This window comes from Manacus candei, unplaced genomic scaffold, assembly GCF_025592945.1.
Source record: "Manacus candei isolate 608988 ecotype Guabito, Panama unplaced genomic scaffold, ASM2559294v1 h1tg000050l, whole genome shotgun sequence".
In the NCBI taxonomy this organism is placed as follows: Eukaryota; Metazoa; Chordata; class Aves; order Passeriformes; family Pipridae; genus Manacus; species Manacus candei.
Window position 1 is genome coordinate 24,393,054 of NW_026138098.1, and position 27,166 is coordinate 24,420,219.

The 27,166-nt window shown below is 37.1% G+C and overlaps 1 protein-coding gene across 2 annotated transcripts in view; it reads right to left on the minus strand.

The window, feature by feature from the left end:
- Window positions 1-6,216: 6,216 nt before the first annotated feature.
- POLR3A (RNA polymerase III subunit A) overlaps window positions 6,217-27,166 on the minus strand; it is a 36,084-nt gene continuing 15,134 nt past the window's right edge. Inside the window, exons 17-32 of one of the 2 annotated variants that reach the window (XM_051800815.1) lie at window positions 26,370-26,481; window positions 24,944-25,062; window positions 23,447-23,584; window positions 21,873-22,043; window positions 20,962-21,075; window positions 19,630-19,665; window positions 16,724-16,810; window positions 16,556-16,638; window positions 14,991-15,161; window positions 14,312-14,405; window positions 14,109-14,201; window positions 13,479-13,643; window positions 12,636-12,800; window positions 12,182-12,313; window positions 10,862-10,994; window positions 6,217-8,183 (exon numbers count right to left, since the gene is read on the minus strand). In XM_051800815.1, coding sequence (XP_051656775.1) covers window positions 8,035-8,183; window positions 10,862-10,994; window positions 12,182-12,313; window positions 12,636-12,800; window positions 13,479-13,643; window positions 14,109-14,201; window positions 14,312-14,405; window positions 14,991-15,161; window positions 16,556-16,638; window positions 16,724-16,810; window positions 19,630-19,665; window positions 20,962-21,075; window positions 21,873-22,043; window positions 23,447-23,584; window positions 24,944-25,062; window positions 26,370-26,481 — 1,962 coding nt within the window. In that variant the 3' untranslated portion in view covers window positions 6,217-8,034. The remainder of the gene's footprint in view (window positions 8,184-10,861; window positions 10,995-12,181; window positions 12,314-12,635; window positions 12,801-13,478; window positions 13,644-14,108; window positions 14,202-14,311; window positions 14,406-14,990; window positions 15,162-16,555; window positions 16,639-16,723; window positions 16,811-19,629; window positions 19,666-20,961; window positions 21,076-21,872; window positions 22,044-23,446; window positions 23,585-24,943; window positions 25,063-26,369; window positions 26,482-27,166) is intronic. The other variant, XM_051800816.1, reaches the window with a different exon arrangement.

Here is a 27,166-nt window from a genome sequence, read left to right on the forward strand (position 1 = left end):
TCTGAAGTAACTGCAAAATGTCTGCATGAGCAGAAAACCTGGAAGAATTGCATATGGGAAAGGGAGTAAGTTATTGTGTGGGCTTGTCAAGGTACCGACACATACAGGAAACATTTTAGCACCATTGCATTGAAAAAGTGCAGGGATCAAGGTAGATTAAGGAGTGAGGTCATTCCTTCCAGCAAGTGCATGAGAGATGCCCAACCCACTTTGCCCTTCAGAAACAAGTCCCACAGTGTCACTGCTGGTGCTTCAAGCCTGCATCATGACAAAGCCCAAGCCATCCAAAGACAATCAGCAGTTTACCACAGAGATGCTGTGAATCAACCTGAGCCAAAGAATCCCCCCTCTGTGTCAAACCTGGATGAATCACACCATACTGCTAACCAGTTCCCAGAAACCAACAAAACCTTGAAATAAATTAATTCTAAAGTCTCACACCTTATTCTGGCATTTTCTGGGACTCCTCAAGTTTACCAGCACAATTTCACTATCACTTTTGCTTTTCTTGGCAATAAATTTCTTTATTTTGCTTTTAAAAATCCACACAAGTTAACATTTAAAGGGGGTGCATGCTGAGAAAATTGCCATATGTATTGAAAGATTAGCTGTTAGGGCTAACCAACCTACACTTGCACAAAAAGGAGAATAGAAAGCCTATGATTAATAATCCAGGTACCTGCTGCTTTCAGAACAGCTTCATTTCTGGCCAACACTGTTGCCAACTGACAAAACATTGCCACTGAAGGGGAGAAGGAACTTGGTATGAAATCCTGGGGGGTAACCCAGGTTTCTGTGGACCCTGAAAGCCACAGTCAGAGGTACCTGCATGTCCTGTTTTACCCGTGGACTAAAACTCCTCAGCACTATCTGGCTCTGAAACCAACATGATGATAGCACTGTGATGGCAAACATTCATTGCAAACAGCCCTAAGTTTTAACAATAACAGGAAAATCTACATAGAATAGCTTTCCTTTACAGACTTCAGTAAATTATCCATCTGATCTTCATAGCTCTTGTTGTCCCTCTTCTAGTATGAGACACAACACAAGAAATTTAATGATTGTAATATCTCAGTAGCAGGACCTGTATATTATTAAAAAAAAAAAGTAAGATAAGGATTTTCCTGGAATATTTCTGATCTCCCTTCAGGTATCAACACTAAAAGAGAGATTCCAATTCACCTGCCAATTATAGATATGATCTTCCTCGTGGGCTGTACCAGAACCCACCAGGAACAGCAGTTTTTGTGCTTAGCTGCAGCATATCACTGTAGTTCAGCAGCTGTAACTATGCACAGTTGGTTGAAAGAGCAGTATATCCAAACTGATACAATAACTGAAGGAAATAATTCAGAGTTATTGCTAATTAGTAGTCATTGCATTATTAGTTATTGCATTATTAATAGTCATCTACCAAAAGAATGATGATTTAATTATTGTTTGTTACAGCCAGTAACTAATCTCCAGTACAAATGATGAAATCTTAGTTCTCAGGAATACCTATCTTTTTCCCAGCTATTTCCATCACTTCACTAGGACTCCTTATAGAGATTATGAATATCTGTGTATCACTTCACCTAGGTGCTACTTTCTGTTTCCTCCCCAAACAGATCTGAACTCCCACTGCTTATCCTCTCGCTTATCTTTACATGCCCTGCCTTTTCAGCTTTCTTTCCTCTATTCCCAACAACTGCAGAAACCACCATATTCCTGTACAACATTAGTCCTTCCTACCTACAACAGGAACATGCAATTTTTCCTTATCTTGAAGGCTTGGACTCACAGGACACTCTTTAGATGAAGGAATGCTTTTCACCATGTGATGCACACGGTGGCTTTACATAAAACCAGAAGTAACTGTGGTGGTTAAGCCAATGCAGTACCCAGAGCAGCTCAGAGCCCACAGAACCCCTAAGCACAGCCAGCCAATACTAAAGTCCTCACCACTGTGAATTGTCACACATAGGATAGGAACTAACAAAGCCACAGGCACCCTTGTAGCTTTCAGACATTAAAGTGGAAGTCATCTTTCACAAATCTTGCTGTTTTCAGCTGTCTGTACACAGAGAAGACCACCTGTTTCATATTATTTTCAGTCCTAAACATTGGTCTCTTGCATCGATCAACATCACCTTCCAGTGTTTTTAATACAGCCTTGCTTTGGAGTTCTGCAGCAGCTGAAGAATGGGAGACACTACCCAGTGAGCTGCCAGGACTTCACGCTTCAGAGAAGCTCTGGGAGCTGGATTTCAGTGCTCACTGTGGAGAGCGAGCGCAGATTGTAACAATCAGTGCTGCATGGAAAATGCTGCCACAAAAGACATGTCCCAGTTCACAGGACAGATTCGCTGTTCTCACTTCCCTGGAGTAACTTGCTACATTCGTTTGGGAATCACTGGAGCCTTCTACTTAAGTACTATTTTTGTTTGCTTATTTGGTTGGTTTTTAAGCCAGATTGACAGAAAATATGCAAGTGAAAATGTTACTAATTCATGAAAAAGCCTGTGTGGACTCTGGCTTCTCCTTCTTAAGAAAATGAATTCCCTTAAACTCCTTCCTCATGTATCTAATTTTAACAGGTGACCTTCCTTCTCATATTTCAGTCCTCATATTATAAAAAAACATTTTTAATAGAAAAAAATAAAGAATTGCTATCCCAATACCTCTTTTCTCAAAAGAAAATGCTGCTCTCTAGTGGAAGATGATGATGCTATAATCTAATTTCATTAAAAGAAATGTTCTAAAATTTTCATTTTATCAGTTACAGGAAACCTTAACTCATTTGCACAAGCACTGATACACAAAAGTAGCAGAGCTGGTTTGTTTTCTATGGGTCTTTCCAATTGGCCTGTGAGATTTTGGTATTTATTCTTCAAGATAAACTTGCTATGCTTCAATACCATAATCACATCCAAATAACCTGCCAAGTATTTGTGCGTTAAAATATTAAACTATTTTATAATTTTATCCCTTTAATTTTTCTCTTCTTAGACAATATAAAAACATAGGACAATTTTTCTTATTTTTTTCCCCTACATATTTAATTACTGACAGACTTTCCTAGGTCTGTATACAGAGCTTTAGCTAACTACTTTGAAGATACATTTATCAGTTACATTCATAGAAGATTTTAGGCAAATATGCAGATACTATGAAAATCTGTATCCTGTTTGCAAGCAGTGATACAAAATTGAGGAATTCCTGTGGTGGTTCCTTCAATTTAAACAGTGACAAATGGTCAGCCATCAAGGAGCATTTGTACTGAAATAGCCAAATTTTATCCTACTTGTAGTTAACTTTATAAAACACACCATTCATGTGCTTTCCTTTTTTTTAAGCATAGATAAGCAAAAAGGTATGAACCAAAGCAGCACAAATCTGGATTTACTTCCAACTTCCCATAGTCATAACAGGAAACCTATATAGCACGTGTTGCTGTTTTCTTATCTCTCTGCAGATATGAGATGTGTGTAAAGTAGTTTCCTGATAAACATACCAAGAAAGTACTTTATTAAATAGTTTTTTTTAATTGAAGTGCCTTTTAAAAGAATTACTCTCTGCTTATTGGTTTAGCAATTAATTTTAACTACAGTTTTTGCCTACATACTCCTTTTACCTTGAGTACTCTTCTCCTCAAATACAAACAATATGGGGAGAGACAGTAATTTATCAAAGGATATAGATTAACCAGTAATAGATTGCTAATTAATGTAAGCCTTACTGTAAAAATTAGAACCCTGTCAGGTCTGTATTTAGTCCTCAGTAAAAATTATGTAGGCTATTGTTGTGGTTTAAGTCCAGCTGGCAATTAAGCACCATGCAGCTGCTCGCCCAGCACCCCATCCCCTCCCCGGTGGAATGGGGAGGAGAACAAAAAAATAAAACCTGTAGGTTGAGATAAGAACAGTTTAATAATTGAAACAGAGGAAAGTGTAATAATAACAGTAAATAATAATCACAAAAAGCAAAAAAAAAGTGATGCAAAATATGATCGCTTATCACCCATTGACTGATGCCAGACCCCATCCCTGAACCCATATCACCCTCCCTCTGGATAACTCCCCAGCTGATATACTGGGCAGGACACTGTGGTGTGGAATATCCCTTTGGCCAGTTCAGGTCATTTGTCCCCACTTTGCTTCCTCCCAGGTTTTTGGGGTTTTTTTTGTACCTCCTCACTTGCAAAGCATGAGATACAAAAAAGTCACAGAATCACAGAATAATTTGAGTTGAGAGGGACCCATGAAGATCAAGTCCAAGTCTTAGCCCCACACAGGACCATCCCCAAGTCCTTGCTTTAGGATAAACATGACTTAGCAACAACTAAAACATCACTTTATTATCAAAGTTATTCTCATACTGAATCCAACTCACAGCACCTTAACAGCTACTGAGAAGAAATTCACTATGCCAGTTGGAACCAGGACAGCTGTATATACTGTAGGATAACAAGGCTTGGAAAAGCACTCCAGCTTAACTTCAACCCCCAGCAGCTGAAGCTGCACACCCTCACCAGAGCCCTGCCCAGCTCCACAGCAAGGGGTGGCCCCTCCTGCAAGTCCCCAGCTGCAGTTTCCATCTGCACCACTGCCAGACATGCACTTCCCAGCAAATACCTCATCCTCCTGCAAAAGCTTCAGGAAACAGAGCATTACTTACCTTCCCCATTTAATTTCTCTGTTGTGTGCTCCCCCTTCACTTACACCTCTGCTCGTGTCCTGCTCTGTTCCCACCCCCAGCAGACGCTGCCCTCGCTCCCAGCCGATCCCTCGGCACTGTTCCTACTTCCATTGCCTCCAGGCTGTTCCAGCCCAGCTGGCACCAGACTAACAGGTCATCTTCTGTGTTCTCAGCACAGGGACCACAGGTGGGTTGGAATTTGTTTTTAGGGCAAAGAGAGACAGAGAGAAGCTTAACCCCATCTCCAAGCATCTACTGAACTATTGTATACTTGTTCAGCTACTCCTATTGTTAGACAGAAAGAAAACATAGAGATGGAAGGGGCTTTTTTGACCCATCACACATAAAATCCAGAACTGCTAATCATGGATGTATACAAATGAACAACATCTCTGCTTTGCCATTTACCTGGGATTAAAACAGAAAAACTATTTTCAAGTTTTAGTGCAAGTCACAAATAAAGTACTATTTTCAGTAGACCTCACTGAGAAGAAAAAAAATGATAAAAACTCAAGGACTAGTTTATAAATAATGACTTGGAGATGTTTCTAAGCGTGACATTTAAGGAAAAGTTGAAATTTGTTTTAAAACCGATGAAGAATTTAATGAACTTTGTGAGGCAATTTTTGCCTTTTCAAACTGTACCAATATGAATGTGGGTTCCCATCTCAGGCTGCCCACTTGAGCTGGCCCTGCTGCACCACTGGCTACGCAGCTCATGCCCGAGATTCTTCAGCAGCCCAACCATTCTAAGGTCAACATCCATGTTCTACATGAGCTGGACAAGGTTTAAAATTTTAAGGGCATCCAATGATCAGTGTAGAATGATAGTACCTAATTGTTCCCATAACCTAACATGTAGATTTTAGCATTAACTTTGAACTTGCTTTTACTGTATATTAAGTACACAAACAATTGTGAGACATCATAAATGAACAAGAGATGCTTTTCCATCTTTTCCATGCAAAGATGTGTTGCCTGTCTGTGATGTTCTTTGCTATGGCTTCTGCTGTTATCTACTAATTTTTCGGAAACAAAATTGTGTTTCTTTAAAATTTACATTTAACTTAGTATTTAATTTCAATTACCACATAAATTACAAAATAAATGAAAATGTACAAGATACTGTTTTTTAAAAAATGAAACCTAAATTTTAATATCCCAAAATTCCATGGTTTTGACTGTTAAAAATGACCCTTATAAAAAAACTGCTTATGAGTGAAATCCAACAGCTAATTTGTTTACTGACTGTACAGAGAGCTCAAACAATAATTACCAATTCACAGTGCTCTTGTAAACAATCTATTTTTGGTTGAAACACTCATGAGATGCAGAGCATGCTCAGAGGACATGATGTGTCGACTTCATGCAAGACAGGTTTTATATTACATATTCATTTAGGCTGTAAATACCTGAGATTTAAACTCAATAATTCTTAAGTGTCTTAATAACTAAGAAAATGAGAGAGATGGAGGTTAGCTCATCCAAAAATTAATTATGCACAGATATAATGCATCAATAAACAAACACAAGTTTTACCTTTCCTTTACCTCTGTCCATTTTTATTATCAAAAACAATGATAACAGGTGACATTTAATTCATACTTTTAAAACAAACAAGAGAGTCAACCCATCATTTAAATAGCCCATTTCACTGTATTTAGAGAAAAAAAAAAAGAGAAAGATGTGGTTGTTGCAATACAAACCCATTCAGACCTTGAGAACAATCTTTATTCACAAAAATGCCAAACACTTTCAATAGAATTTCCCATGATAAAACGAAGTACTTAACCACAGGAAAGTTTTATGGGCTTTCTCTTCATGTAGCCCCTAGCTGTGTTAAACTTATATCTTGAAAAAGAAATAGACAAATCAGTAAGTGGCAATCTCACTGAGATCACAAAGAAAACTTTAATTTATTCTTAAATTTCCATTTTTAAAACAGAGATAGCAATATATATATATATGGCTTTTAGAGCAGATGCTAATTGCACTACATTCTCCATCTTTACCCTGCCAAAATCTAGGCAGAAGTAGATCTTAGCATCACACCGAAAATACAACATAATTTGAGAATAGCTTGGTTGAATTTCTTGTGAGTTCTTGTCTGCATGGAGGATGAATTAAAAAATAAACACAGTGGCACCTTAACACTTAAAGCTACATTCAGAGACTGTAAGTCTGTTGTTTTATGCTTTTCCTTTGGTGCTACATAAAGACGAACTGCAGCACAAACTTGTTCCTTTTTAAATGCTAGGACACTCAGCAGCCTGCTTTTATTTCATGAGGGCACAAGTCCAGCTTTTTCCTCTACTTCGTTTCTCTCCAACTTTGACCCAATGTTATGAACACACTGAATCCCTAAATGCTGCTGACAAAACACTAAGATACTTCCCCTCCATAGCACCACAGCAGATTTACACATACTACTCTGAAATAACTGGAAATCTATATACAATGGGCTAAAGCTAAAAATACTTTCAAATTATTTCATGGCAATGCATAAAAACAGGAACCCTTTCTATTTCTACTTTATATAATAAAATAAAACTAAGTTTTTGTGATGATCCTGCTCAATTATGAAACTTCCCCAAAACTAAGACTGCTGTAAAGTTCAGATTCCAGCAGTTAGACAGCTCCTGTCATATCAAAAGTTATTTATAAATTTGCAATATTCTTACAACAGTTCTCAGAATTTAGTAGCAGCTTTACAATGTGCAGCTTCTTGCAAATGTGGCCCCAAAACAGAATCCTGGGGAGGAAAATGATTTACTGGATAATAACTCAGGATAAAGGAAAACCAATTAAAAACACCACAAGCAAAGAGCAAATACTTCAAACACTTTGAACAGCACTCCTGAACTCAGTATGAATTCATCACAGACTCAGTTCCAGCTTTCTGAAGTTTCTGTTCTTAACAGCTGTGGAATGACCTCTGCAGCTTCTGTTTAAAGGCCATTTCCAAATGCACTCTGGGCAAGCTCACAGAACTGTCGTGCAATTTTCTATTTGTTTTGTTTGTTAATAAAATCTGAACACACGTGTAATACTGAGATAATAAGAGCTTCCACCCATTAACAGTAACACAAAAAGCTAATTCTATCACATGAAAAAGAAAATGTTTTCAGGTGATATCCACTTCAAATTTCCTTTCACTCGCTGCTGCAGAGAAGCCTCTCCTTTCAGAGTCTCTACTAACAACAGCTGGTAAACAATTGGGCAATTCTTTTGATAGTATTTCACTTACCAATTCATAGTTATTGAGACACAGAACTGATAACACACATTTTTAAATTTAAATTATGTTTGCTTCTTATTTCTTGTTTTGCTATGTTGTATCATGTCCAAGTGCTATGTAACAATGGGAATATGAAACTCATTATGATCAAATATCAAAGGCCTCCTAGGAGGGGTTGATTCTCTGTCTGCTTTGTGCAACAGTTTAAAAAGTCCCGTTCCAATATTCATTGGAATTCCCATGATGATGCACTCAGAAACACCTAGGGAAAAAAAAAAATGAACATGGTGAACATCTGAACAGTAAGGATTCACAAAACTATTTTCATTTGTCTGTTATATCTCCTTGAACCTCACATGTAAGGGTCAAGGTCTCTTCACTAGATCGAGTCAGATCAGTATATTACTTAAATAGTGTTAAATTCTAGAAAGGAAAGATTCAACCTAGCCTAGATCCCTTCTCTAGTAATGGAAGCGCTTCAGAAGGTTCATTTTTGGAGCAGACACATTCCATGCAGTGCCTGTAGCAAAAGATGCAAGGCAAACTTACTTGTCCATTCTCTGACTCAGTGCTAAGACTTCAGTCAAATCTGACCAAGTTCCCTTGAAACCCCTTCAAGTTCCCAATGAGAAAGGCACAGTACTTGAGCTATAATGCTTTTGGCATTTTCAGCATTCAAAGAGTGCTTGTTTTGAATTGAAAGATTTAGTCTGTCCCAATGATTTTGACAGCTCTAACACTTCCACTGCAGTGTGCTGACACATTTATACTCCAGATCTACTGATGTACGCCACTTTTCTAAAGAACGTTCCACATTAAAAACAAGCTATCAGATACCAGTGTTTCTTTCTTAGCATAGTTATGATCCAAACAACACCTTCGCACATTCTCAGGAGTATAACAATACTGTCCTTCACAAAAATGTTTAACAAAGTAGCAATAAACAGCTGTACCTTTGAATGCCCAAAGGATGAAAATAAATTTGCCTAAAATTCTGGCAAGATGTGATTGGCAATTTAAATGTATATGAATGAAGAGTCTGTATTTTTGCTCTTAGACCATTGCTGCATTTCTAGTCCACTATTTGCCAACAATATGCAATTAAAAATCTTGTGCAGGATACAGAATTCTCAGGAGGTACTGTAGAATGAGGCCCCTACAGCATGTAGGTTACAAAAGAAAAGGAAATACCTTTCTAAATCTAGCAGACTAAAACTTACCTGGTTTTGCACAATAACCTTTCAACCTGAGCCAACCACTGAGCCTTCAAAACTCCACTTAGATTTTGGACATCCCTCTTCCCTTGCAATACTTTCATGTATACAACAAGAAGCCTTCCTCCCCACCTCCCTTTGGCCTCACAGACCAAGTAATAGGTCAGGCATCTGCACAGCAATTTTTCACACAAGCAAGCCACTATCATCTCTTCAGTTTTGGTAAGCAGATGACAATTGCTGTTTTGTCCATTGCATTTCCTTATTTGAACTAAAACATTTATACAGAAGGCAACATCAGAAGACCTTTGGTTTTCACATTATTCAAAACAAGATTTTACCAGCTCAGAGGGGACTTAGGAAAGATTCTCTTTTCCTTACTGTCCAGGATGAAATCAGTCTGCCATAGGATCTTGGCTTTAATCACAGGCACCCATGTGGAATGCTGGAGAGCCACAAAGTGGCAGAGTTCTTAATATACAAACTAGTAAAACAAGGCTTTCTAACAGATTCCAGTGATTCAGAAAATACTGTCCACAAAAGCCCTGCTGGAAACTGACTGCACTAAGACTACCTACACATACACACCAACTAGTCAACCTAACTAGTAAACCTAGTAGACATAACACACTCATATTTTTTATTTCACTAGCACCCAGAAACTCCCCACAAGCAATTCCAGCTCGAGGATGGTAGGCCTTGCATAAACAGATGTTGAAGAGGTTGAAACCTGCTTGACTTCTTTTTTCTGTTTAACCTACTAGACAGAGACTTCTTAACAAATCATTCCCAAAATGTATGTGAGCTTAAATGACAAGAAAATCTGAGAGAAACGGGGCAAAAGCATTCAAAAAAACCGGAAAATAACTTCAATTCCAAATATTGGAGTGCATGGCAAAAATACAAAATAGAGACAAACAGAAGGCCAGAACTCATCTACTGCATTTTTTTTTGCTGTATGTGAGCATGCATGCACTTGTGCACATGTAGACACATATTTCCTAACTCTTACCAGATTCTTCCATGAATTCAGTGAGATGATTCAATCGATGTCAATGAACTTAAATTTAAAACTGATACATTTAAAAAGAAATTTCTGAGGACAGGCATCTTGTCTGTTCTATTAATGAATACTGATTATAAGAATTAAGAAACAATTTTTATCTATTTAGATCAGAATTAACTGAAGAAGTCAAGAACTTGGCCTTTCTGTTTGTTTCTAGGTATAACTGCCAAATCACCTAAGTAATCGTGTAAGGCTGTAATCTTCACCTAGGCTGAGACACATATGCCTTCCTACTTCTTAGCAGGAATGAAAATGAAATGTAAATATTGAGCGAGGTAATAGATTTCTCCATCAGCTCTAAGTGTTGTAGATACACAAACTTTCACAATGGAAAAAACAGAGCTAACGATAGTGGGACAAATTTCCTGGTATTTCACTGAGATGCAGGGTGAGAAGAAAAACCAAATTACTAAAAGTCTATTTTAAGAAACATACAACAAATGTCTGACATAAAGATCTCTGACTGAGATTAGAAGTAGAGAAACATACACCAAACTTCTAGGACCAAGAAGATCCCCGAAAATGGATCAGCCTAAGACCTGAAGTTTTTGACAGGTAAGCTGAAGAGGAAGCTTAACAAGGGCAAAAATCCAGTGCTTTGAAGAGGTTTACAGATGCTGGTTAAGGACCACAGACTGCCACAGACTTTGCAATACCTACCACAAACAGAATCCTTCTGTCCAAAGTAGGCAGCATCAAAGAGATGGTCTGCAGTCTTTTCAAAAGAAGCCAGCATCAACACACTCTCCTTCATTTTTGCCAGTCCAAACCTAGTAATGCCCAGCACTTCACCCTTGATTGAGAGAAAAAAACAAAGAATAAGTCTGAGTAAAAAATACACTATCTACAATATAGCATTGTCATAATATGGTGCTTCACAGTTCAACATTCTGAGGGTTAATAGTTTGGTAGTAATCAATAGTTACCTAAAACAAAAGTCAGTATTCATACAAAACAGAAACTATTATAAATGGTTAATAGATTATTTTTTTAAGCAAGAGTATTGAAAAGATTGAAAGAAACATGGCCATGAGAAAAACCCCCACAATTGTAAACTAGCTGCTCAGCTACAAACTTCAGTGGGGCCTGAGAGCACTATGCTGAATCCACTGCCCATTGTCTACAGATAAATCTGACTTCCACTGCCAGGAGATTACAGAAGATGCTAAATCTTCATTTTTCCACTCTCCAGAAAAAAGGTAATTAGCTGTTTAACTTGGACTTATTTCTGCCTATGTTTGTTAGAAACATCCTGATTATATCAGATTGTGCACAGAAGCATAAGTCAAGAACTGCAGTCACAAGAATGCATGCTAGGAGCCCAGCACGTTTACAACATGGCACTCTGATGCCCTTTTCCACTGCTGTGCTGCAGCTCCACAGGGTCAGCCCTGGGGACTGCTGCAGCTCAGTACAACAAAGCTCTACAGTTTTGGAACAAGTCAGAGCTCCATCCATTTCACCCAAATTAAACCCTTGTGCTCTGGCAGGCAAATTGGAAAATCTTATTTCACTAAATGTACTTACTCCTTCATTGGATGTGAAGTAAAGAAAATTAATCAATAAAGAACAGATATGATTTTCTACTAACAAGTTCTGTAAGACTGTTCATGTAATCTGATTCTATTTGTCTATCTGTATCCTTTGACTCTCATACAGTGCAGCTGTTATGAGCCACACCCCATGTGGTTTTCTGCACAGCAAGCCTTAGATTGCATGCATGGTTACCCAAACAGTTGATTTTCATACCATAATTCTGAGGATTACTATTTCCACTATGAAATTATGGTTCCCTACTCATTAGGCCCCCTCTCCCTGCAAGAACTAGAGTAATTAAGCTTTTTGTGTAAAGTACAAATAAGAGTATTTGGTCAGTACAATGGACTTCCATCTCCTTAGCTCACCTGTCCTTCTCAAACATGGTAAAATTAATTAGTATAAACAGGCTAATGTAACATTTAGAAAAAACATAGTACAAACCTTGTAAGTCATTAGATCAGACAGCAACATAACATGTCTCCTGTCAATGCTCATGCCATGGTTCACCATTGTATACTGAATCTCATTGATAATGGTTGTCCGAGCAGCTTCAATTCCTAGTGTTTTCTCTACCTACACAAGGGATTATGTTAGGTTAATGAAAAACAGAATGCTTGGAGCAAGTATAGCCCTAGAATAAGTACCATCCATTATCATACTAATACTCCATTCCCATTACTACCCTTTTGTAGTTCTCCATTTGAAAAATATTTATAGAAACAGTTTCTTTGAAGTGAAGTGCTGCCACTCGATTTATTCTCTCATGTTAATGCATTCTGACATCTATTAGTGAAATCAGGCTTGATTTGGTATCAACTGCTGCATCTGAGCACAAGCAAGCACTTATAATCAAGGTGCCAGGGGGAAAAACCCAGAGTACCCATTTAAACAGTACCTCATAAGTGTTGTTAGAGGATGTTTTTGTTCCTTTCACTCCATGAGTAGCCATAACAGCTCGCAGATTATCACCTTCAACTAGAAGTTTGTATTTTTCCTTTCCACTTTGTTCATCAACATGAATGACAGCTCGGGAAACCTCTGGTATACCTTGCACTACAACCTTCAGAAAACAAAAAAACCCTAGTAACTTTGATATATACAGTAATGCAGAATAAAAGGGCAACTTATCAGCATTCAAACCTACTTAGGAGCTCCGGTATATGGAGTAAATGCTCACTTAAAACACATACAAAATAACATTTCTTGCTCCTAAATACACCAGTGCAAAATTGACATTGACACTGTACTATAAACCTTACTCACTACCTACATTTTATATTTTATGCCAGGTATTCTCACACTCAGACTTGAGGATCTGCATGGTGGCAGGCCCACACAAATAAAAGGACATGCTGCCAATAATAAAGCTTCACTTATCACTATTTTTAAAATCCAGAGTAGACAGTCTCCTCATAGAAAGCTGAAAAAATGCCAGATACTTCATTTGGTTCAATTCTAGAAGCAGCTGAAAGAAGATACAGTTGCTTCATGCTGCTGAATTTGGAATACTTCAGTAAACGTAAAGAAAGTATCAAAGCTTCAATTTTATTTACAAATATTAAAGGAAGGCTTAGTTTCAACAGCAAAGCAGTACCATCACAATCTAAGAGTTACGGACTCAGCCCATCTATCTTCATTGGCAATACTGCCAAGAACTATTTCATCTTCCCACCACAGACCCTCAAATTATCACTACCGATTACATCCCACAAAAGCACGAGACAGCCTTTGCTTTTACCTTTGGTAGCTCTTCCTTCAGGGACTGCAATACATAATACATTGAACTCTTGCTATTTTCACGAGGGGTCACACATACAACTGCTTCTCCATGGACAGCAACATCCCCAGGCTTTACTCGGAGTTTGGAAATGCAAATAGAGTAGCGCACAGTCTCTGCATTCACCTGTGGCAAAAGTCAGCCAGCAAACATCAGGGTTCTCTCTAAACATCTATCAATCTGCTCAAATAAATGCAGCAGTCTTTCAACAGAATATAAAGAGGAAGAATGTAGGAAAAACGACCCCCAAATATATTCTTATAAATTACCCTTATAAATTGTATGAAATGCTATCCTATGCTGAGGGTGCCGGCCTGTACATTAACCAATGGACAGAAATGTCATCCCAGTGTTTAGCAAGACAAAGAAATGAATGTTTGTTCTCTCATTTCCAAATAAGGGGAACATTATCCACTTGGCAAGGAAAAAAAAGGACCCCTCCAGATGTAATGTAGCTACAGGACATCCTTCATTCACTTCCTTTCTTTAACTTCCACTGGTGTGATTTCTGTTTCTGAGCCAGGATAGAGACATAGGAATGCCTTAGGAACATACCCAAGGCATACTCTGCATAAAAACTGAGCAACTCACCTCTAACCTCAGTAGTCTAATGCGCTCTAAAGACAGCTTCACTAGGATGAAACAATCATCGGGAAGAAACACTTCTTCAATATATTCAGAAATCTTTAAGAAACAAGGACAAAATAGTTAGCATGTGAAAATAGCTCAAATGCCCCACAGCAACTGGCTAATGCTTACATTTAAAGGATTAGCAATAACACAATTTTTCTTACCTCTCCTAACAGAGTTTTCTCAATTCTTCCTTTAACTAGACGGGCAAAATCAGGATCATCATCTTTGTCCAAGTGTGCTGTTATAATAGGGGTGCTAAAAAGAAGAAACACACACACACACAAAACCAGTTAGAAAATTGCTCAGCTAGATTACAGATGGTAACTTGAATTACAGCCTGCTTTATGGAATTTATCTTGTATCTACAGTAGTATTTAATAAGATAAAGAGACCTTCAGGTTCCTCAGGTATATTTAAGAAAGTTATTGTTCATGTACTTCAGGCTGGTAAAAATAAGGGAACACATGAGAGGTTATAAGATATGTACTAGTGACTGTTTTCACGGTGTATGCTATTCTAGTATTATTTAATTATGGCTTCATACATACCTAGGAATAGGTATGCTTCACCTACTGCTAAACACCAGAAAGCTTCACAATATATGAGACACATAATGGAACATTAAACTTAAATAACCATTTTCCCTCATTTGATTTTCAGAAAAATAAAACTTCACTGTCTCTCTGGGCCCAAATATCACCTACAGTTGGGCAGACACTAGATTCTCCTTGTTTTGAGTATTTGATTTGGATGCTATCTAATATATTGCTGAGAATAGGGAAATGTTATCATTTACTGCAAATTTATCCATCAGGTTTCACTTGGGCAAAGTGCTAGTACCTAATAGCCTTTGAAGCATTAATGATTTCTTTGATTCTTGGCACACCCAAAGTAATGTTCATTGAAGCAACACCAGCAAAATGGAAAGTCTTCAGAGTCATTTGTGTGCCAGGCTCTCCAATACTCTGTGCACAGAGAGCTCCTACTGCAGAACCAGGCTCCATCTGTGCCCTGATAAGTATAGAAAGAGACATAGAAGTCAATGAAGTAAAAAGTCCTAAGCAAACAACAACAGAAACTGTTCTGGTAGATATACAAGAAGTTTGTTAATATATTATTGAGTTTTAATCAACAAACAAGAGAGTGGTTAAAAGGTCACCAATACTTAAGATGGAAAAAGATGCCCTGTCATACAGGCATTCCACAGATTCAGTGCCACTTCCATAACAGATAAAATGCTTATCCTCTTCATCCAAAGCATCGAGCACGAGATCCAGGATTCTCCCTTCAGGGAAATCCCATATGTTAACATTTATTTATTACAGTAAAATAGGTAATTCATGTTTAAGAACACCTAAGACAAATGTAAGCAGGTACTCCTAGTAACTGAAACATAAAACTGGTAATTGCTTTGAAATAGTTAAGAATTCAAAATATACGTGAATTTTCTAAAACAAGAAAACATATTAGAAAACAATTGATGCAGGTGAGAGTGAGATCACTAAGTACATGTCACCAGTGGCTGCATGGGAAGGACCAAATCCAAGGAGTCTAGTAAATGGAATAAATCTCAGTGGATGAAGAGATTAAAACATCCACACTAGCACACTATCCACATTATCTTCGTAGAGACCAAGAATAACAAACAAAAGGATCCTACAAGCACATAACAGATCCAAGAATATGTTAGAACAAATTGTGATGTAATTCCTCACAGACTGTGTAGATAGAGCAAGAATAACTATCAAGATTCATATAAATTTAAAACTGATCTATTCAGACTTTGTTCTGCATGGACTTATTGGAGGTTTTGAACAACCTCCTGCAAGAGGGGGAGGAAGGGAACATGTCTGCCAGTGGGTGTAGAAATGTTCATGTTTAAACAATATCCTCCCTTACCCTGAATCCTATCACTCCGGGCTTTTACCAGAATCTGTTGTCAAAACACAATCTGTGGATATAAGCAGTAAGTAGCTAAGGAGAAAACTGTGTTCATTGGTATGATTACTACTATTTCAGAAGGAAGGTGCCTAAACACAAGCAGATAGCTTTGCATGCTCAAGAAATCTCAAATGAAACAAAAGCATTTTTTCTACAATGTAGAAGGAAATGAATCTTCTAATGAAAGAATCTGATTATGACTCAAGACAAACATAAAAACCTCACCTGTCTGACCTCTAGAACTGTCATGCAAAACTCAAATCTGCCTTAACAAGCCCACATGTAGGTGATGATACTTTTTTTTCTTTTGCATCCTGCCTTGGTCTTGCAATGTCTATGTCATTGGAGCCAACTTGCACTGCATTCACAACAGAACCAACATTCATACAGTAAAAATAGCAAAATACACTCCTACGTGGCCAAGAAAGCAGCAGTATTGAGAACACAGCAGGGTAAACACTTACCTCATATATTTGTCTCTACAAGTCTCTAGAAACTTCTCTAATTGAGTTGGAGTAATCCTATCCAACTGATATAAAACTCTTGGCTGAAAAGAGAATAGAACAGTTGGACAAGCACTAACTTATGAAGACTGAAAAGAACTACATAATTACCCCGTTGAAACTATTTACCTCTGTTGTGCCATTGTCATTAATTCCATACTTGTCTCTAGTTTTTTTTATCTTCTCAGAAACACCTTTGATGAATTTTTTAATTTCCTGAAATCACATTAAAACAACAGTAAGTAAAGACATGGTCTTCATATTGAAGTCTTCAGCAGCAAGTAATTTGCTTAAAGCTCCCAACAGAGTATTTACAAAATAAACTAACAAGGTACAATATGAAGAGAAGAATGTCAAAACTTAGACAAACACATGCACTAGAATTTAACAAATCAGATTGGCTCTTGTGTAACCAGAGATCAGTAGCAGTACATGAGGAATATGGTCCCCACTGAATAAACACATCCTTTCTGAGAACACACTGACAACTGAAGGTGCTTGACTTGGGTTGATTCTTCCCTCCTACCCAGCACCTACTGAAACTGACTTAAAACATAAAAAAGCCCACAAACCTTAAAATTCTTATTCTTTGACTATAATGACAAACACATTCTCACTCATTTCTTAGTATTCAAAACAGTCAAAATGGAAAGACCATAGCAAGTATATAAAGTGTATCTGGATACTTTTCAAAGATTCAAGATGTACTTTATTGATTAGAGAAAACCTCGAAACTGATTTATACATGTCAGTCTCTACCTAACATAATTCAAATAACTCCTCTATGCTGTGGAGGTCTTGTAGGTAATTGTACTTGACATGTTGAAGTACATAAAACTTTTCACTCTCTTACCAGGCTTACTCAAGAGCAGTTCTAACAGTCTTTACTGGAACATAAATTGAAACAATAGTGTTAGAAAAATATCCAACACTTCTATGAAAGATCATTCAGTTATTACACTTTGGATATGGACATGTACACTAGAAGTCACAAAATATGAGGTCCATGATTAAACTCCTCCAAAGTAGACTCAGTGCAAGTCATTACCATAATACAGAGTTATCAAAAACAAAATATAAACAAAAAGCAAGAGGAAATCCTTTCCATCTACTTCAACAACGATTTAGGAAAGCCTCTGTGGAGAAATGAACAGTTTGATTTTTTAGAGTCCTTTTAAACCTTCTCTATCTACACCACTAGTCCTACCAGACAAAGAAGTAATTACATTACCTCTTCTGCACTAGGTACTGAACTCCTTGCAACCATCACTGTAGCTGAGCACTGACAATCACTTGCAAAATTGAATAAGTATTTGAGGGACCTTTTTTTTTTTCTTTTACAATTGAGTTCACAGAATCATTATGAAAACACTTCCATGACAAGATGCATTCATACATTTTTGCCCCTTTTGCCCTGCAGTAAGTAGTATTCACAAATGAAATATTTGGCCACTTTAAAGGCTTTTGACTCTGAAACATTTGCATATAATTGACAATGTGATTTATATCCTTAAATAAGTTTTGTGATACTAGAGAAGTTAACCTTTTCACTACAGGTGCATAAAACAAGGAATATTGCAGGACTTGCAGAAGTCTTTTTCTCTTTGACAGTCCCTGAGTTCCAGAGTACTTAAAAAAAATCCTAACAACTCCAACATAGTAAACTGATTATTATATATAATTCTGAGTAAGGTATTCAAATTATATGTTACTTCCATACACTAGAGTCAAAAAAGGTGGAAAAAAAATCTCTGAAGACTTATTTTTCATTGTCACAAGTTTTATTCACACACAAGACCTAAAAAAGGAAGTGATTTATTACTCTCAACAGTTGTCAGTTTATCCAAACTATGGATTAATTTATACTACAAAGGGAATGAAAATGTAACTCACTCCTTGCTGAGCTTAAATATCTCTATGAGTTTATAATTTTCAGTGCAACACTGTCTTCCAGGAGCACAGCTATGTAACTTCCAGAGCGGGCTCAAAAAAACATTATAGACTTAGTGTGAAAAAATCTAAGTCTTTTAGCCTTGACCAGCTTAACAGAAAGGCCCCAGCCAGACTCAGTAAGCTCTGGCTCAACGTGGGCCTTTTGTCAGCTCCTCCAGAGCCAATGTTTAGTCAAAATAGTCCAGGGCACCCAGTCACCCAGGGTTTTGCAGCACATCTCCCAGCACTGGTAGGATCATTTATAGACATGAAGCACTGCTCATATCAGAATCCTCACAGTGAAGAAGCCACTGAAATGCAGAGTGGCACAGACAATGCCACGGGATTCAGCAAAAATCCATTCAAGTCCAGGCAGACCCATTAGGTCAACTCTACATATGGCAGCACTGAGTGGTTGCATGCTGAGCTTTTTCTGTGCTTGCACTCTCAGCACTCATATTCTATCATCTTCAGAAAAACCACAGAAAAGGGACTGATTTTTTTTTTATAATTGGGAGGGTTTCTAGAGATTCCTCTGATTCCAATAAGAAGAAAATGAAAATTTCCATTGACCTGTATCAAATACGTTAAAACGTGAACACAATTGAAATTGTGCCAGCCAACAATCTGCTTTTTTTCAGCTGAATTCCCTCCAGCAAGGGCAGAGTGCAGGCAGAACGAATGCTAGTCTGTTAGGAAAGGGCTGTTTAGACATTCTGTATTCTGGACAAGAATGGATAAGCTCATTAGGAACCTCCTGCTAAAATAACAACAGTAAGAAGTATCTCTGACCTGGAATGGAAAAGTGGAGGAAGGGATAGGAAAACACCAGAAAAAACAAGCTAATATGCCTAAAGGTTGAAAGAAGAGTCAATACCAAAAGAAATGTTCCTCAAAATCCTTAAATGTAACTATGGGAATTAATTCATGTGTTGTAGTTTTCACTATCAAAAAGGTTAAATTATTGTGATGAACACCTACATCATAATTTAACAAGCACTAATGTATGTATGCTAATCGGTTACTTTAGCACTATGCACACATCTTTAGCTAAAAAGCACTAACATTAATTCTCACACATTGCACACACATGCTACAGTTACCTCATTATATTTTTCATAACCTGTCTCAGTTAATGTCTTCAAGGATGAACAGAAAAAAAAAAGGAAAGGAAAGAAGAAAGTGTAACTATCTAAAACTTAAAAATCTTATGTCAAACTAATTATCACTAAAGTGATGTAGTAATATTTTTGCTTCTGAAATTCATAACAATTATTTTCCTAATATTATTAAAAATATGTATACTTCAAATAACAGCTTTATTCCCAAACTCTGATATTAAAATATTGTCTTTATTTTTCCTTCAGAGATGCAGGTAAGATTCGCAGCATATTTCAAATATGGATATAACTGTATTTCCAACTCCACTCTACCAACAGAAGTCCTAATCAGGTTTACCTTCTGCTCTGAGGCACTCTGATCTATTAAAAATAAACCCTTCAATCACAGGTCATTAAACTCATGTTGCTCTCATCACTGCCAGTAATCAGAAGGTTCATCAAAGTAGCAGCTTAACCTGAAGGGAGGGTTAATTCTCCAGGTAGGTTAATTCTACAGTTTTTATCGCTGACTCCCAAAGAACTCTTGAGAGTGTCTGCTCTCATAAATATTAAAATTGCCCAGTACTCTTTCAAACAAATTGACTTTTACAATTCAAAGTGCAAGCAGTCATGTGAACAAGCCCTCATCCTTAGAAGACATGTAAGTAGTCTCCAAAGGCTAAAGCCCTGTGCAGCAAAGCAGTTTGTATGACCCATTTTTTTTTTTGCTGTGCTAGTTTCATAAGCAAGCCAGGTATATAGCTGTGTAAATATATATATATTTTATATATACACATATATATATATGTATATGTGTGTGTGTCCACATATCTACGCAAGCATATAGGTGGTGTTTCCACTACAGAAAAACAAGCAAATAAGGAAAAACAGTTGTTCAGAGAATTCATAATACCAAAATATATGAATATCATATGAGTATGATACTCAGTCCTAGTGGTTTCTTACATAGAGACAATAAGTATTTAATTTCTGATGCCCCAGGGGAAGCACATACTTACTGTACCATTTTGCTATGGAAAGGAAACTAAAAAGATCTCAGATCAATAAAACTTCTACTCAAAAAAGCCCCTAGATTTTTCTCATTTCTAATATTCCTGTGGTGAACATGATCAATTATCATAATAAGAATTAAAATCCCTAGTCCTAGCCCCCCCACAAATGTACAAAAATGCATTACTGAACAAACCACTATTCCTGCTACTAACACGTAAAATTCAGCTGTTGCTTCACCAGATTGATAAGACCATTTTATTTAATTTCCTTAATAAATGAGGAAAAGTTAATCACACTGTGATAAAGAAGTGAGGTAATTACCTGCAGAAAACTGTCTTGGCAGCAAAGGAATTCATTCTTCTTCATGATGGACTCGGCCGTTAACACCAATTCATTTTTACTGAGGGCTGGTTCATTTCGGCACGGATATACAGCCTGGAGAGGAAGAAACATCACTTCTTCACATAAAGCACATGCACGAAACTTCATTGTAAAGACACAGAATACAGATGGGTAGAATTGATTAACACCATTCTTTAGGTTTGGTTGTGGTTTTCTGTAGTTTGTTTGTTGGGATTTTTTGTCTAGTTGTTCTTGTTTTGCTGTACTACACCAAACTATTGTGAAAAGAAGAGGCACACACACTTCTACTTTTTTATGTAAATATGAAGGTATACACACAGGTATACGCAGTTCTATCCACTTACTATGGTCATATTACAGAAATCTTAACAGTTATTTCAGCAAAAGGCTCTTCTGTGAGAGGGGCCATATCACACCAACCAACCAACCAAAAACAAAAGCAAATAATACAGGTCTTCAAACATCACAATATATCCAGAGTTACTGAACAACACATCAGCCAGTTCAACACAAAGAACATGCATGCCTTGATTTAATAAGGAGTTATTTTGTGCAATGTACCAAACTAGTACCCAAATCGGTTGGTAGTCATTTATCTAGGGAGTTGCACATTAGGCCCCAAAACTATGTTTAAGCACAGAAAAATTTTACTTTTCACTGCTTATACACAGTTTGGTCCTAGTTGCTCTGTTCCACTGTAAAAAATACCTATTCATATACACATGCTGAACAATGGAACAGGACCACGCAAAAAAGGCAATTTAAAAATAAATACTTAAACTGAAACCATTTTCCTCACAATTTACTATTTCCTCCTACATGCTTAGTAGTCTTATCACACTTCTAACAAGGATTTCAGCAATCCTTACCCTGATATTATCTAGAACTCGCTTGAATTCCAGTGGTTCATCCTTCCCTTCCATAGCTGCAGGATCCAAGCCATCTCCTCCATAAATAAACTGTATAATGTCACCAGTAGAACTTCTGACTGTTAAATCATACTGTGAGCAAAGATCTTCAAGTGATTTTACCAGCCGCCTCTGAAGGGAAAAAAAGGTGCAAAGAAAGTAAAATGGATCTTTTTAAAAATAGCTATTGATTGGGATTACAAGAACTATAGGAACTGGACTCAGGAAATAAATCTGACATAGTGATAAGCAGGCACAAAAACCTATTTAGAATCCCACATTAGCCCTAGGGCTTTACTGTACATTCCACAGAATATAAAAATCAACAATAACAACATTCAAAGCAACAACACAATACTCCACATTCAGAAATTCTATCATACAGGAAACCTAATGCTAAGCTGCAAGAACCTATTGAAGTCTGAGGAATTTGAGGGTTTTTTGACATCATATTCTTCTCATCAGGTTTATTGCTTAAGAGATACAATGCTTTTTGTGTATGGAAGCAGAACCAGTAAACAATTCTTTTCACTGACAAAAAGCAAAGAGGTCATCCATCTGTCGAGGCCATTTTTCTATCTGTGTTAACTATTTCTCTTACATCAACTCCTGGTTTTGAGAAATCCCTTTACTATCATCTTCCTTGGCATCCCAAATAGAAGGCATGCTGTGAAGCATTAATGGTTAAAAACATTATTACTTGAGAGGCTAATTTCATTGTTCTATGAAAGCAAATTAGATCACCAAAGACTAAACTGGTTTTTTTTCCTCTCTGAGGAGAAGAAAGGTAAGATTAAATAAATGTTAAGTTGTTTTTTTTTAATTCCAAAGTCCAAGTGCTACAATTTATTCACACAGGATCTAAGTTGAAGAGGAAAAATATTTTGCAGGTTGCTTTTTATATTTATATGTGTTTGTAAATACTTACACACATGCCAACATTATTCCATTAGTTTTGGAGACAAATGGTCTAATTAGTCACCCACCCCAAGAGGTGGTTTTTCTGTCTTTGTACAGTTACTTGCACATCTCAGAATGTGTCCCCAGCCACAAATTATCTTGCCTTTTCTACTGCCTGTTACACTGAAAAGAGGTCTACACTTTTAATACTATGTAAATATTTGCACACAAGTCCAAAGACTGCTCATAATAGCAAGAAGCTTTGTTGGAGGGACATTTTCACAGGAGGTACAGAAAAGACACTAACATATTACAAAACTAATCTAAGTCTATATGGCCCAAGGTGCCTGTTACCTATAGAGAATAGAGAGTGGAAGGGAGTTTTAGCCATCATTCACATCAGTTTTAGGAAAAAAAACCCATAGAAATTAGACTATTAATTTCTAGGCTTTTACAACCCATATTTGAAAGGAAACAGCTTAATACAAGCATGTTTACAAACCTCACCTCTGCTGGAGAATACAGGCAAGCCATGTATTTCACAGTATAAATTATTCCATTACACTGAAAACACACACAGGAGAAATATCCACATTTTGCAGGACTGATAAAATGCCCACCCCACTGACAGTTACCTGCATATATCCAGTTTCAGCTGTTTTTACAGCTGTGTCAACCAGACCTTCTCGACCCGCCATTGTATGGAAAAAAAATTCAGTGGGAGTCAACCCAGAATAGAAGCTGTTAGCAACAAAGCCTTTTGCTGCAGGGAGCTACAGAGAAGAGTGGGAAAAACACAGTTAAAATGCAATGTACATTCTGTATGTTACAGGAAAACACGCTGCATGTCATCTAAATTCTTCCAGAGAGATAGCCAACACACTCACAAACACCTGCGTTTAGCTCTCAAGTTCCATGTTTGTATGGAAGATCTGAATAAAGGCTTCAAAACCCCTTGCCTAGTTCTTCCACATTAATATAACAAACTTTCTCCTTCTCACTACAAAACTTGTCACACTTCTAGCCATTCCTTGTAAACACTACACCGACTTATAATGCTTTAGACTCCCTTCCAAAAATTGAAAAGGCAATTAAGAACGTTCATTTTGCAACGTTAGTGCAAAGGTATTTGCAGTGCTGAAGACTAGGGAACCCAGAAAAAACATGACTGGAGATATGTATATAATTAATTCTCTTGAGTGGTTTGCTCTCACCCTGAGAAAAGTTCTTGCCAATCACCTTTACACAGGCATTCCTTGAAGTCAAGTAACACCAAATTGCCTCTGTGATCAGAGTTTCATCTTAGAAAATCACTTTTTGTTGTTATTTAACACGTAGTTAAAAACCAGTAAAAATGCTAGAGCTCAATTTTAAGTTTTAACTTCTCATCTAACCCAAGAAGTATTGTTTTTTCTTCTATTTATTCAGTATGTTACAGAACTCAGAAGTGGAAATTTGGACACTGAATGACAAATGCAAATGTCATGGCTACCATCTGACAGTTATTTAACACACTAACTAGATGAATGGCTTATACCTAGAATCTTCTTCACTGTTTATTAGATTTCAAATGGCAGGTTAAAAAAATTAATTTCATTGAATTACATTAACAAGTGCATTAGACTCATTATTGCTTCATGTAGGACCAAACTCAAACACGAAACACTGAGAATAACCCATGATACCTATTCTGGAGGAAAAAGAAAAAAACCAAACCAGATTCCAGAAAAGTTTATCTGGCATGTCTCACCTGTCTAAAGATACCAATACATACTCAGCAGTTGACCTGAAAAGTATTAGTGCAATCACACATAATACATGAGAGAAACTTTAACAAATTATTTTCAGGACTCTCAAGAGAACCAAAAATCTATCATCAGACTTACTTTAATTTTACTAAGTTAGAAAGGTCAAAGCAAGGCTTAGCTGTAAAAATTCACAGCATTCTATGGCAACTCAAAACACTACTGTTAACTCCCAAATCACACTCGGGACACTTTACATGGATCATATGCGATCCTTTTTCCTTCAGCCTATCATGACAACATGTGTTACCCTGCATCCTTCTCAAAATGGCTTAAGGAAACCTGTTTCACTTTTCTTCACAGTCTATTGTAAATGTACAGAATTACCTTAGAATGCTTCTCAAAGTGAGGCAAAGATCTGTTCTCAAATCCATCAGGAACTCGGGACCCACTGATAGCCTGCTGACCTACACAAGCAATCATCTGGGATATATTAATGAAGGAGCCTGAAAAGGAAGAAAGGAAAAAAACTCTCATTCACAAATGAGGGATACACTGCTTCCCTGATGAACTATCTTCACTTCCATGAAGATCTCAGCCTCATAACTGGTCAAAAAACCACTCAGAATTTCAAGAGTTAAAGAAGCTTTTCTGTTACTTGTCCTGTTCTTTTCAGCACTTATGCAGAGGCTGACAATTAGGTCCATGATACAACCAACAACTCCTTTTAATTTTTTTTCCCTTGTGTTGTAGACATTCATGCCACCACTATTTGACTACAGTCCTTATATTGTCATGGTTTGTGTTAGGGATTGTGTTTTATACAGCCCATGATCCTAACCTACATATTTTGCTTCACAATTTCTTCAGTTAACACATTTTTCATCAAGGGTTCAGTATCTACCAAGATTCCTAGAACAAATTAAGCCTCAGAGCATTAAGTCACAAAATTCGAAGTTTTCTTTACTGAACATGCTTGCAAACAATGCCTCCCCACCTCTCCCTCCCAAATTATACACTTAATATATTCTTCTTCTTAGAGTTCAGTATTTCTTTAGAACAGAACATGTCACCCTGAGGATTTCCACAATTTATTAGACAGCTAATAAAAGGCAAAAGGTTAAGTGATTCCTTCAAATTCTCATAGGAAACAAGGGAAGCTCAAACAAGAATTTGAGAGACCTTATAGCTCTTTCCAGTACCTAAAGGGAGCCTACAAGAAATCCAGAGAGGGACTTTACACAAGAGTATGTAGTGATACAAGGAAAAATTACTTTAAGCTGACAGAGGGCAGGTTTAGATTAGATGTCAGGAGAAAATTCTTTCCTGTGATGGTGGATTGGAACAGGTTGCTCAGCAGTTGTGGATATCCCATTCTGCTCTACTTACACCCCTCATGGACGGGGGATAGGAACTAGATGTTCTTTAATGTCCCTTCCAAAAAATTCCATGATGCTGGGAAATATTAATTCCAATTCTGAATATATAATTTACAGTTGATTTTTGTATATGATATAAAAACTTGCAGTAGAAATGCAACTGAAAACTTTTTACTGATGAATTAGTCTTAACAACATCCTAAGTTCCAATAAGATGGTTTTTAACATGTAATAAAAATTTAAAGACACAAAAACTAGAACATCAGCTTGATTTTAATTAATTATACCTTGCCTGTACTTACTGAGTCACTTAAAATAGATACAACATGAGCTTGCACAACTGACAGTATCAAACAAGCTAAAAAGGTGGAACCAGTAATTTTCACAAGAGTGATGAAGTGAGCAACCTACATGCAAAGTTCAGCTCTCCCTACCTTTAGAACCACAGAGAGCCATGATAAGGGGACTGTTGCTCTTGTCCAGTTCTCTGAGACAGGCGCTGCCAGCATGATCTCTGATGACAGAGAGTTCTTTAAGGATCAAGGCCTGAAATCAAATATTTCAGAGGTTCAGCATTTGTTAAAAAACACATACACAAACAGTACTCTATCACTCCCAGCAACACCTTCAGTAGCAAATGCAATTCAAAATACAATCAAGAAACCCAGTCATTGCTTTGGGTAAAACAAGTTTAAATTTTAACTTGCATAACTTTCAGTTTGCTGCACAAAATGTCTTTGTTGGGACAAGACAAGAATATCCAGGAACAGGATCTTCTGTCTTACCAGCAGCACAAAGTTAAGCTAAATTAAGCACTGCACTAAGCTCTAAGACACACTGCACTACATGAAAGATTACCACAAAAATAATGTATTTTTGGACTGTACTCAGAGAGTACAACGCTGGTCTCTCCAACTATTACAAACATAACTGTATTCAAAAAACATTCTAGGACATGCACAGGTGTCCAAAAAAAGGTGGAGTGGAAAGGACTGCAAGATGTTTCTTTCAGTGAGAATTTCCTTTCAAACTGGCTAACTGTGGCAGTACTTCATCATAGGATGGCATTCTGTGGTTTGGGGGTGGTGGTGTTTGGTTTTTTTCTTTTTTCCTTTCTACTTTTTTTAAAGGTAAAAAGTAGACATTAGCCATCCAAGGTGAATATATAAAATCATTAAAGACAATGAAAAGTGTTCTTCAGCTGACCTGACTAAGTCAGTAAGCTTTTGGG